This window comes from Glycine max, chromosome 9, assembly GCF_000004515.6.
Source record: "Glycine max cultivar Williams 82 chromosome 9, Glycine_max_v4.0, whole genome shotgun sequence".
Classification (NCBI taxonomy): Eukaryota; Viridiplantae; Streptophyta; class Magnoliopsida; order Fabales; family Fabaceae; genus Glycine; species Glycine max.
The window spans coordinates 50,241,676-50,255,136 of NC_038245.2; the positions used below are offsets into that span (position 1 = coordinate 50,241,676).

At 28.6% G+C, this 13,461-nt stretch overlaps 1 protein-coding gene across 2 annotated transcripts; it reads left to right on the forward strand.

Annotated features, from left to right (window-relative positions):
• The first annotated feature begins 2,176 nt into the window (after positions 1-2,176).
• LOC100782541 (abscisic acid 8'-hydroxylase 2) lies at positions 2,177-10,029 on the forward strand. 2 transcript variants are annotated; one of them, XM_003534630.5, is made up of 8 exons: positions 2,177-2,577; positions 2,882-3,200; positions 3,533-3,682; positions 4,347-4,607; positions 4,815-4,904; positions 5,673-5,858; positions 6,445-6,563; positions 9,662-10,029. In XM_003534630.5, exons 1-8 carry the CDS (start codon positions 2,369-2,371, stop codon positions 9,765-9,767), a joined length of 1,440 nt encoding a protein of 479 aa, XP_003534678.1. In that variant the 5' UTR covers positions 2,177-2,368; the 3' UTR covers positions 9,768-10,029. The 2 variants fall into 2 exon arrangements, with proteins under 2 accessions (XP_003534678.1, XP_040861169.1); XM_041005235.1 differs by lacking the exon at positions 9,662-10,029 and adding an exon at positions 6,930-7,086 and having other exon boundaries at positions 2,193-2,577.
• The last annotated feature ends 3,432 nt before the right edge of the window (positions 10,030-13,461 follow it).

Below are 13,461 nucleotides of genomic sequence, written 5' to 3' on the forward strand. Positions count from 1 at the left end.
GATCAAATTAGTGAATAATTTTATGGGAGGACAAAATTCGAAATTAGAGACAAAATAGAGGAAAAAAATATAATTTTGCCTTGAAATATATCCTTATTATCCGGTGGTTGAAATAATATTTTATAGCTTTTTTCTTTAATTTGATAAGGAAAAGCAACGTTGCTTTGAGAAGTAACTGTTGCCTCGCATGCAACGTCTATTGAGCTGCAGGATCCAGAGTTGCTACTGAAAGCATGTTGTTTCGGCCTCGCAATTACCAAACCGCCTCATACGAGTCATATCTGTGACATTAATTATACACTTTTGATATTTTTCGTTATTAATTGCTCGACGGAGAACAGAGCATAGGATGGAAAATTGGACAGAACATGAAAGAGTATTTCATCGATCCATAAAGATGGAAAATTGGAGAGAACATGAAAGAGTATTTCATCGATCCATAAAAATGGAAAAATTAAAGTTAATACTTTTACATATATAAAGATTAAATTGTCCCTTGATAAAAAAAAATATATTAAATTGTCCTTATTTATCATACTGTTATTCTGTATTAGTTAAGGATATTTATGTCATTTAATATATATGCAAACTAAAAAATAGATAAATTTCCTTTCTTTAGTCTTCCAGCTGATTCAGACCTTGAATAAGTAGCATTATCCTATTTTATGAAGATAGCAAATTAAATTGAAGCAACGGATGGAGTTGATAAATTAAGCACAGGGACAAATGAGATCCTGCGGAAAATGTAGGACCACCCCTTCAATCATGGCCCCTATTTGATTACGATACAAACCTAATTAAATTAATATTTTCTTTTTTGTTTTTTTTATTACCAACATATATATACTCTTATTAATACCGGCAACTTAATGTATTTTAAATTGTTTAAAATAATAATTATTGATTATATTATTTCATTTTAGTCTTTGACGTATACTGTTAGTGCAGATATCAAATACAAACATAATATAATATTGTTGCAAATGCAACATGAGCCAGAATCCTCTCTTCACAGAAGAAAGCCCTACAAGCTAACCCTCACATAGCTCAAAATTGCTCGAAAATCCTCAAAACGAAAAAAAAATGTGAACTCAACGTTTAAAAAAGTATCACGTTTATTTTTCAACAGTATCACGTTCTCATTCATTTTTTTTTTATTTTTTTTTGGGGTTTGTCTTCCTATATATATATATATATATATATATATATATATATATATATATATATATATTCACATGGCTTTAAAAAGGTTTCAAGACCATTAAAGCTAATTGAAGACTCAACGTTTAAAAAAGAAATGTATCATTCAAATGTCATATTTAAAATAATTGATTTAAAGTTATGAAGACATTAAATCAAATAAAAAGCTTCTGTTCAACACATGATTGTCAGACCCGGTCCGGACCGGACAGTTCAACCATAAACCGGGGCCTGTTCGATTGGTTTAAGCTTCAAAACCTGTGTGCTGTTGAACCGGAGAAACTGATCAAGAACTGGAAAAACTGTTAAAAATCGGCGATTATGACGGTTCCACAAAAAATCACAATTTTAAAAAAGGATTGCTGATTGATTTTATTTATTGTTGTTGTTAATAAATTTATTTATTACTGTTGAACTTAAATATTATTATGATATATATTTATTTTTGTTGTATGTTATAGCTTATAATGACACTTTAAAGTGAAGTTAAAATTTTCGCATTATAAATTTATGCCTATTATGTTATTTTATGTTTAATATTATATATATATATATATATATATATATATATTTTAAAAAAATAATATTTTACTAAAACTGATTCACTCCCTTTAAACCTTGAACTTTTAATCAGTGTGTTCACCAATTCAGTAACGGTTAAACAATAAAATGTTTAAATGTTTAAAACAAAATTAAAAGCATATAATACAATTTAAAAAATATATATATCCTTATTTAATGTTCCATTGTACTTCAAATAAAATTGTTATTGAAAAAGAATACATCTAAAACCAACAAATAAGATAATTTACCAACTATATAACATTTTGTAATAAGATGTAAAATTTGTTATAATATAGTTGATTGATATTGTTATTAGCTTGTAAATAAAGCAGAGGTGGATCTTAATTGATTGAAGAAGAGAATTCTAGATTTTTTGTTTTGTTATTTATAGAATAGAGAGGTGGTTATTTGTGGCAATTGAAGTTGGAGGTGGTGGTGACGCCTGTCCCGACCCCAACCTGCCACACTTATAAAACCTTTTCCTCACACACCGACACCCCCACATTTTTATTTTTTCATCTATACTTATACATATATCACTATCCCTCCCATCTCTATATTTTTCTATTCCCCTTCTTCTCTCTTTTTATTCACTTCCTCCACCATGCAAGCTATTATTATTTCTTTCCTTCTCATCATCACATCCCTGCTTTTCAGTTCTTTCTTTCTTCTTCTTTTCCCTTTCCTCCACTGCTGGCACCACCACAAGCACAAAAAATTGCCTCCTGGTTCCATGGGTTGGCCTTATCTAGGAGAGACCCTCAAGCTCTACACTCAAAACCCAAATTCCTTCTTCTCTAACCGACAAAAACGGTATCATATATATATTACTCATGCATGCCAATATGTACCTCTCCTCTCATATACTATACAAACTCATAAAAAAAAAAAAAAAGTACGTGAGTAAACAATTTAATTTAATATTCATGTAACTAATTTGATTGGGATCGAAGCTTGTTATAATAAATCATTAAAAGAAGTTTATAAAAGTGCATTTGGCAAAATCAATTAAGGATGTGTTTGATTCTCCGTTGAATCCAGCGTAACACCAATCTGACTGAAACATATTTATTTGAATTTGTGTTTGATGAGTCATGATTCTGGATTGTACGTGTAGGTATGGAGATATATTCAAGACAAACATATTGGGGTGTCCTTGTGTGATGATATCAAGCCCTGAGGCCGCTAGAATTGTGCTTGTGACTCAAGCACATCTCTTCAAGCCAACATACCCTCCAAGCAAAGAGAAGTTGATAGGGCCAGAGGCTGTGTTCTTTCAACAAGGTGCCTATCACTCCATGCTCAAGAGGTTGGTTCAAGCCTCTTTTTTACCCTCCACAATTAAGCACTCAGTCTCTGAGGTCGAGCGAATTGTCATCAAAATGGTGCCAACTTGGACCTACAAAACTATCAACACCTTGCAAGAGATGAAAAAGGTATCTCACATGACATAACTTAACTACATCTACACATATGTCGGTCAAAACTTTCAGAATTAACCATATCTTATCATATTAAGAGCACGCTACTTAGTCGTCTTCATGGTGGAAATTTGAATAATATGCATGAGCTAGCTTATAAATTTTAATCCTAGTTTGACTTTTGTGTACCAAGAAATATTAAGAATCACGATAAATATTAACTTCATTTTGGTTGGATTATAGTAGAAAGAGGAATAAGAAGAAAACGAAAATGTGATAAAAAAAAGTATTTATTTCATTATGTGGATTTAGAATCTCAATAAATTTTCTTGGTTTCATTTAATTAGTATGCATTTGAAGTAGCTGCAATCTCAGCTTTTGGGGAAATAAAGGAGCTTGAAATGGAAGAAATCAGGGAGCTCTATCGTTGCTTGGAGAAGGGATACAACTCTTATCCATTAAATGTTCCTGGAACTTCCTATTGGAAGGCAATGAAGGTATGTAAAATGTATTTCTTATTATCCTGTTTTGTATTTCTTGCCCTGTTTTTGCATAGTTTGTACATTTATTATTATTATGTAACCGAGGACTTGAATAATTATTGCAAATCGTTAGATAGTACGAATAATTTTGATACGAATTGATTACGAGAGATATTTCCGTACGAATCATTATGAGACAACGTGGCAGTATTTTATTTAGTTAAACAATAAGTTAAAACTTTTAAAAGAATAAAAATAAAAGCATAGAAGTGGGACAAAACCCACGGTGTTCATATACAGTTTTTGCTATAAAAAAATTCCGTACCATATAGCCTTTGCACAATTATTTTCAATCATTTGTGCATAATTAAAAGATCAATCTTAGTATTAAAAAAAAGACTAATCTATTTTTTCAACAAAGTGCTTTCGTAGTAATTCATTTACTAGCTACTATTACAGTTTATACCTGTATAATCATTTTCAGGTAGATTTTCACTAAAAGTCTAATTAACATTTTATTTAGTAACTTTTTTATCAGGGATATTAATTTGTTAGGAAGAAAAATTAAACTCAGCACTTATCTCTTCTTTCTTGGGGTTAAACTTTCAAATTATATGACAGTATTCTGTGTAACAGTATTATATGATCTTTAAATTCAACACCCTTTATATGAATGTAGGCAAGGAGGCATTTGAATGAGAGCATAAGGAGGATAATAGAGAGAAGAAAGGAAAGTTCAAATTATGGTGGGGGGCTATTGGGAGTTCTATTGCAAGCTCGAGGTGAGAAGAACAACAAGTACTATCAGCAGCTCACAGATTCTCAAGTTGCTGATAATCTCATTGGTGTCATCTTTGCTGCACATGACACCACAGCAAGTGCTCTAACATGGGTCCTCAAGTACTTGCACGACAACGCCAATCTATTGGAAGCTGTGACGGTCACACTTTTTCTCTCTTTCATTATTCAATTTTATTATCAATCAATTTACATTATGTCAAAATTAATCATCTTTCTATATCTTATTTACTCCTAATATTAATTATTATTCTCTCTCTCACTTAAAGTACATATGCCCCCCAAAGCTTGTCAAGTGATTATTATGGCTGATTTTGATTCTTTTCATTGTAAAATTTATTTTTTGCAGAAAGAACAAGAAGGAATAAAAAACAAACTAGCTATGGAAAATCGTGGACTTTCGTGGGATGATACCAGGCAGATGCCGTTCACTAGCCGGGTATATTAATTACTTTCTTGCTTGCTTTTAATCATTTAGTTTTCTTTTCTTTTCTTTGAAAAAAGAGTTGTTGATGATTTTGGTAAACATCAGATTAAATTTTAAATGACAAATAATGTCATCAATTTTGTCCACTAAAAAATCACTTGGAAGACATTAACTGACATTGACAAATTTGGTGTAACTATTTTTTTATCATTAATTTGATATTACCATAAATAGGAAAAATTAAATATTTGACGCTCTTTCCATTTTTTTATTTGACTACTTTTAGAAGATTTTTTTTTGACAGAATATTTGTATTCATACCTAGAAGTTCAACATAATATTAAATATCACTTTTCAAACATACCTATTTTTATATAATTCTTGAATAATTTATATGTTTATGTTTATTATAAATAAAATAAAAAATAGTGGAGATTATATTAGAAAGTTAAAAATATTTTAAAATAAAAACACTAATTATATTTATTAATCTGTGTATTATCTTTTCAAATAAGATAAAAAGAAACAAAAGAAGTATGAAGTAAGTGGGAACAAAAATAGCTAGTTGTTTTTTTCTTTTCCTTTTTATTTTTTGTGGAAAGTATCGTTATGATAACTTCAGCTCATCTCCAAGGCCTGATTCAAATTAAATCTAGTTTTTTTTTTCTCATTTTTAAAAAATAAGAATTTAATTAATATCTCAATCAGGCATGATTAATTTTGTTAAATATTAGAAAGGTTGTGAAATAATTATAATACTACTAAACTGAATTTCATCAGGTGATCCAAGAAACACTGAGAAGTGCAAGCATTTTGTCATTCACATTCAGAGAAGCAGTAACAGATGTTGAGTTGGAAGGTTACACTATTCCAAAAGGTTGGAAGGTCCTTCCCCTCTTCAGAAGCATTCATCATTCTGCTGACTTCTTCCCTCAGCCAGAGAAGTTTGACCCTTCAAGATTCGAGGTAAAATATGCTGGAAATTTAACAATGAGTTTTAAATGATGATAACGGAGTATAAAATAAAATAACACTCATGCATATATATCCTTAACATATATGTGATGTCAAAACCCACTATTGCATTCTTTTTCTAATCTTATTGATGAATATCTCTCTCCTTTTACACATCCAACAACAAAATATATATCTCATTTATCTAACTTCATATATATATATATACTACATTATAATAAGAATTCAAGCAATGATTTCGGGACCAGGGGTTATATTTTATCTTTTACGTCAGAAACATAAGGTTATGAATGGTTAGAGATTATCCTGCTGTAAAGTCCCATTCGTTACCTATTTGAATCTTCCCCTTCTAAGGTGATTCAGTGTTTTTCACAATCTTGCGAGTATCAGAGGCACGTGATATAAATTTGTAGGGTAGTAGGATAATTAATTTATTTCTCTATCCTTTTTGCTCAACAGCAGACAAATATTGCTGCATATATGGTACTAGGACACATTTATATATATATATATATGAAAGAAAGAGGTGTTAAAGCCAAAGGGATATAGGTTTGACTAAGTTTATGTGATGCTGCAGGTGCCACCGAGACCAAACACATACATGCCTTTTGGAAATGGAGTCCACTCTTGTCCAGGCAGTGAGCTGGCTAAGCTTGAGCTTCTTGTCCTCCTTCATCATCTTACCCTTTCTTACAGGTATATATATATCAAACTTTTCTCACTTCTTAATATATAATATCATGATATATTAATAGTTATGTACTGTATAAAATAATTTTTATACCAGCATTCAGTCATACATGACTATGCATGATATATTTATTAAATTTTATAATAATTAACTTAAAAATCATATCAATATATATATACATATATATAATTAAATAATAATATAATATCAATGCATAATTTTTTTTCACTAATAACATACATCTTATTCATCTGTATGACATAGTGACATTATCATTAAGGTAATTGTGTAGAAATTAGGGCTGAGACATATAACCACGAGCAAATAATGACTGAAATAAAAACTTTGTATAACTTAACCCTTCTTTGTAGGCATGATTATTGTGACCAATTATATAACACTTTCCGTTTATAGAGTTCATTACAAGCTAAGAATTGGGTCTTGCATGAACTTTTTTGCAAAATTAGTTTGTCAGCTACGATAGAGATCTCTCAATTGACCATTATATACAGAAGATTGATTGATTGATCATGGTGGTCCTAATTATATAGTGGTAGCTGCATGTTCCTTAATATATGGAAGTGGTCCTTTTTGACGCATTAAAAAAAAGGGTTTCTTTTAGAGTGTACATTCCAAAACATTATAGCTAGTGAACAAGTGAGTAGGGATTTCATCAATAACCATGTATCTCATACGTATATATACGTGGCACACATGCATGGTATTGTCGCCAAACGTATTCATAAGACTGTCGCACATGTAATTGCCTAACTTGTCATCATCCTAGCTTGAGAATATTAAAGAAAGTTCTTGCTAAATATAAATATGCAGGATAACTACAATAACATAAGTTTTTTTTATTATTAAAAAAGTATATTTCTCTTATTTTATATTAAAAAAGTATGTTACAAATTATACTTTGAAGTATTATTTTTACACATGATCACCCTCTGTTTTTTTAAATTAAAATCATCACGCACATTTCCCACTTTTATGTACAAATCATGCGTACATACAGTACCATAAAACATAACAAAATAAGGGAGCAATCAAGGACAAAAGTTAATTTTTTTAGAGATAATTTTTCCCTCAAATTTCTAAAAAAATAATAATTTGTGCAAAATAAGTTGAATCAAATGCCCACTAGATACAATTTTAATTAAAAAAAGGTGTAAATATAATTAACGTTAAACTCAAAGAAAATCGCTGTAAGTAGTTATCTTAAATAGGTAGTTGATTGCAAAGAACTCGCGTGTATGTCAAACAAATAGCCAACTTAAAAAAGTGTGAATTTTATATTTTCTCCTTGAAAGATATAATATAGTCCTTGTAAATAATATTATCGTAATATAGTCCCTTACTTATAATATGTGATATTAATTCAGGTCATATTTGGTGGGGTTATTTTTGGAGAAATAGTTGTTTAAATTCTCTTTAAAAAATTGGTAAAATTAATAGTAACAATCATATTGTGAAAGGAATAAAATAGAAAGAGAAAAAAAGCCATTTTGATGTTATTTTCTATTATGAAAAAACTATATTTATAAAATTTGTAAACATCAAATTAATAGTAACAATCATATTGTGAAAGGAATAAAAAAAATTATTCAATAAGAAAGCCTTCTCTTTTCATAACCACTTAATCAATGAATGTGACTTCACATTGATCTTTATTACTATCTGGGCCAATCAGGGTTAATTGTCCTTTAGTTTCCCAAGCAAACCTGGTCCAGAATTACTACTCATACTCAAAACTTCACACTCGTAGGACACACTCAATCATAGAATGGCACCTTAAAGGCTTAACAAAGTAGACGTGCTTTCTTTTTCAGAATGATCCCAAAGCAATGAAAAAAATCAGTATTAAGTTATCTAATTTTCATTTTTACGTCAAATATTAGATTTGGTTATAGGAAATTGTTAGGCGATACATCATCTACTCATAGGAAATTTAGTTTTGAAGAAGCTTTAACCTAACAATTTAAATTTTAGAAACGTCGGTGTTTGATATATGAGTTAATTTGGTGAATGAAAATATTATGGAAAGGGAATAGTGCCTTAGTTTAAGACAAAGATTATAGGTTTGCAAAACATTTAAATCATATAATTTGGCTTTTAATTATCTAAATACATGTACATATGTTTTATATATGAATGAATCACAAAAAAAATCAGTCCACGCAATTAGCTTGCTAGGGTTGATAAAATGAAAACAACACATGTGGATTGCCGCCAGTTCGATCTGAGAACCAAGACAAACTCCATAATGTTTAGCAGTCAAATTTCAATTAATAGAACAAGTTTTACTTGACACCACACGTAGCTCTGCACAATTACACACCACATCATCATATTTCACCTTGTCCTCATCACGGATATTAATTTGAATGTGACCCTGACCCACTTTACCCATTTTGCTCTTACATTCGAAACAATGTAACTACTATTTAGTTAGAGAATGTTAGAATATATGTGATGCCTGCATATTATATATAAGTACCATCACATTGACAAGATGGGTTTTTGTCAATTTGATGAAAGGTAATGGTTATTGTATAATCATATCCACAACAATAAAAGAATTTAATTAGAATCTATTTATTAACAGTACTTTAAAAGAAAAATCTAGTAGTAGTATATAAATATTTTTTATATTATTATTTAATCTTGTACGATCAAATTAATTAACTATTTTAAATTATTTTGGTAGTGTTTTAAACTTAATAAAGATTAGGTCATGAACATGATTTAAGGCCAAGATGGACAATATTGATCCAGTAGTTTGTCTTTATCTATATATTTCTTGGATATCCTTATAAAAGTCTTGTATTTGGGTTAGAGTACTTCTTGTACTTTGTTTATTAATGAAGTTTTACTTGTATATAAAAAAAGAACTCTATAAATAAAATACAAAATATAAGCTTCTAATTTGTCAGAGTCAGTTACAATTTAGGAATTGATAAAAAAAAAAAAAAAAAGACGTATATGACACCAATTCTGATGATTTGGAAGAACACGGACTATTTGCCAAAAATGTCAAAGTTCAAACAGATTTAGTCTTAATTTGTAAGTGCTCATCCTCATTTTTTTATGGTTGATTTAGGTGGCAAGTTGTGGGAAATGAAGATGGAATTCAATATGGTCCTTTTCCAGTGCCCAAACATGGGTTACCAGTGAAGATAACCCCGAGGAACAAGATATTTACGTGAAGTTGGAAACTTTAATTAGACCCATTGAGAATGAACCCAGAACATGTTAAGAAAGTGGGGCCAAAGCAATTTGTCCCCTCTCAAGATAATGAAGATTATTATTTTTTTTCTTTTTTCATTTTGTTGTAGAGGTAAAAAGATTCCTCTCACATTTATATAGGCTCTATATGAGATGAATCTAGCTAGCTACCTCTGATTACACTCTGCATGTTTGTGCAGGAAAAAAAATGTACAAGAAAATAAAATATTCAAAATTGGAATATGTGAATGCTGAATGTATAATTGAATTTATGTTTTGATTGAAGAATAAAGATAAGTTTGTAGATTATATATGCCAGAATATTTGACATTATCTTAAGTACTTCATTTGATTCTATAGTGCCCAAAAATTTTCATTGGTCCTTGCATGATCTATGTGGACTTGAGAATCTATTCAGTATTGGATCCAATCAATCAATGTGGCTATGGATAAGGTAAATATATGGTGTAAGGCTTTAACTGACAACAAACTAGGTAGAAACTTGATTAGGCCAGATCCACATACACACACGTGGCATGATTTGATTGGTGATGTTATTAGTACACGTGGGCCGTGTTTGAACACCAAAAAATAGCCTGCGTGGCCAAATTACCATGTTGTAAAGGATTCGTTGCATGTGGAAATGGGAGACAAATTAAGCCTAACATGTTAAAATCTCACCTTGTCATCCCATTGGAAAAAAAAAGAAAGAAGAAGAAAAAACTTAGTTTTGTTGAACTAGAAATCAGCACTCCACAAACACATTGTATGGACCCAAATAATCTTCCAATTGCATTCTGAGATAAGATGCTATGCTCTGTCTCATGTTAACATTCATGATAAGCTATGAAAGATCCGTGATTTTCAAACAACCTCGACCCTTTGCATTTTCTATTATTTTGCGGATCTTCAGACAACTTACTATCAAATCAAACTGTTCTTATATTAAGCCCCCAAGCACACTGTCTGCTCCTATCAAGATGCCAGGTTGTAATATATAAAAGAAGTACAATAAATGTCCATGAATTTGTCTGTTTTAAAGTGAGATTCACTTTAAAACAAAGTTGAATAGTTATAATCATCAATTGCAAATTAAATCAGTAAATATTAATGGATAGTTTTCAATCAATTATTATAATTACTTTACAAAATTTTAGTACAACTCAATTTTGAAAAAGTAGTGTCAATATAATGGATCGATATCATTATTTATTAATTAGTGAATATCAACTTATTTAATCGACTGGAATATTACAATGAAGCGTGGTTAATTTTTTTTAATAAAAAGGTTGGTCATGCAAAAGCATCACAACAAGTGAACATAACCTATAACTACGAAGATCATTCCTTTCACTAATAGAATCTGACATCAAGTCCCACCAAGTGAACTCTTATGAATGCATACCATGATTTGCCAACTTTTTTTGTCAGCTAAAAAAATTGTCAACTACAAATAAGTTTGTGGATTTCAGTAGTTGGCTTTACCTAACCCTACCTCGTTTGTTGTATATATCCTTTCTTTTTTGCATTGTTTTTGTTTAATATAAATATGACATTGTTTTTTTTTTCTATTTTGCAACATATTTTAAAATTAAAGTTAAAAATTAACAACTAAACACTAAAATAGATTTTGATTTTACAAAATTTCAAAACTACAAACAGAAAATCATCTAAACGGGACAGCTGAGGAAGAGAGTTTTGAACATAATTGTTTGTTGTAAAAAAAATTATGATGTCTACCAATAAATAAATAAATATATATATATATATATATATATATATATATATATATATAAAATCAAGAAAACTATGATAAATTTGAATAATTCCATTATCCCCAAATAATCATAAAGTGAAATCGTTGAGATTTTATACCCTCCCATTATGTTGAGAATATATTAAGTTAAACTATTCTTTATCCTATATATGTGGTGTATATATATAAGTGACCAAAAAGGTTTTTTTATTGAAAAAAATATTAATTTTATCATAAACACAAAATTATTTAATTTTTAAATAATGTAAAATATTTAAGATAGTATATTTTAACTTCATTAGGCATTTGATGTAAAAGATAAAAAAATAAATTAAAAGAAATTGATGGTGATATAATATCAATGTAGAATAATCTTACAGTATTAATATAACAGTAAAAATCAATAAACTTAACCTATATCATAATTTGTTATTAAAAATAGTGTAAAATTATTTTAAATTATGCTCTGTCTAGCCTATTTTCTCAAATTAAACAGTCTTTATATAAAAACTAATATTTTACTTTTGAAAATTGAATCTAATACTAACATATTTGGTTTCACATTTCAGATATAATTTTTTACATTTTAGATATAATTTTCATAAGTTAATAAATATAGCTTTCACATCTTAAACGTTTCTCAATAAGTTTCCAAACACGCACTACAACGTGAAGGTTATCGACTGGGAGTGATGTAAAATGGACTAGTTCATTTTTTTTTTAAAGAAACTACTATAAAATGAAAATATAATTAAAATTTATTTTGTCATAAACTAAAAATTATTTAATCTTTAACTAATTAAAAATATTTAAGAAAGTATATTTAACTCTGATGCAAAATATGGAAATCAAGAAAATAAATAAATTATATGAATCAATTATTAATTTAATATACTGTATAAATTTTTTTTATAAACGACTATAATGTTTAATGCTTCAACTATTGAACGTGGTGACTTGAGGCTTCTAGGGTAAAAAGACTGTTCTAAGTTTTCATTTAATATATAGCTAGAGTTGTTATGTGCAAAGCTATCTTATTTTACATTTGCTTTAACTGTTGAATAAATTGCTTTTCAAGGATTTAATATACTTATTTGCATGATTTAATAAGTTTAGAAAGTGAATTGTTAGGTTTTGAATTCCATGGATTTACCGAACCTCACTAATATAGTTTAAGGGAGTTCCTTGCATTTTAGCCTTTTCTTTAACCAGAATACACAAGCATTGATGTGAATATGAGGCTAACATATTCGACAATATTGGCGTAATATTCCGTGTAATGCATGGGTGTTGAATTTATAATTTATAATTTTTTTATATTATTATTATATTTTATAATATATTTATCAATTATTTTTAAATTTTTATATATGTTAGTATATATATATATATATATATATATTACATTATAAGTTTTTTATTTAATTTTTTTCTTAAAAAAATTAAATATGAAATTATGCCTAGGGATGACAATGGACGGAGTGTCTCATCAGATAGATATTTGTTGTGTGTTCACTCATTAGTATCCATTAACCAGATATGCGTGGATTTTTTTAATATCCATAGGTACGCATTTATATTTTTATAAAAATAAAAAATTGTTTAAATTTATTTAATTATATTTTTAGTCCATAAACTTTTTAATATTTATTATTTTTGTTCATTAAACTTTACGAAAACTGACCAACGTCTTTGAATTTTTTTTCGGTCCAATCTTTTCATTCTTTCCGTCTAATTTAACCATTAAATAATGATGTATCATTACTTTTATAATAATAATAATAATAATATTAAAAGTAATGATACATCTTCACTTAACTATTAAAATAAATAGAAAAGATCGGAAAAAAGTTTAAAAATATTGATCAATTTTCACAAAATTTAAGAAACAAAATCATAAATATAAAAAAATTTAGAAA

Coding starts and splice junctions, on each gene's coding strand:
- LOC100782541 (XM_003534630.5), top strand. CDS start 2,369: ATGCAAGCTATTATTATTTCTTTCCTTCTCATCATCACATCCCTGCTT. Junction 3,201..3,532: donor CCTTGCAAGAGATGAAAAAG/GTATCTCACATG, acceptor TCATTTAATTAG/TATGCATTTGAAGTAGCTGC. Junction 4,905..5,672: donor AGATGCCGTTCACTAGCCGG/GTATATTAATTA, acceptor GAATTTCATCAG/GTGATCCAAGAAACACTGAG.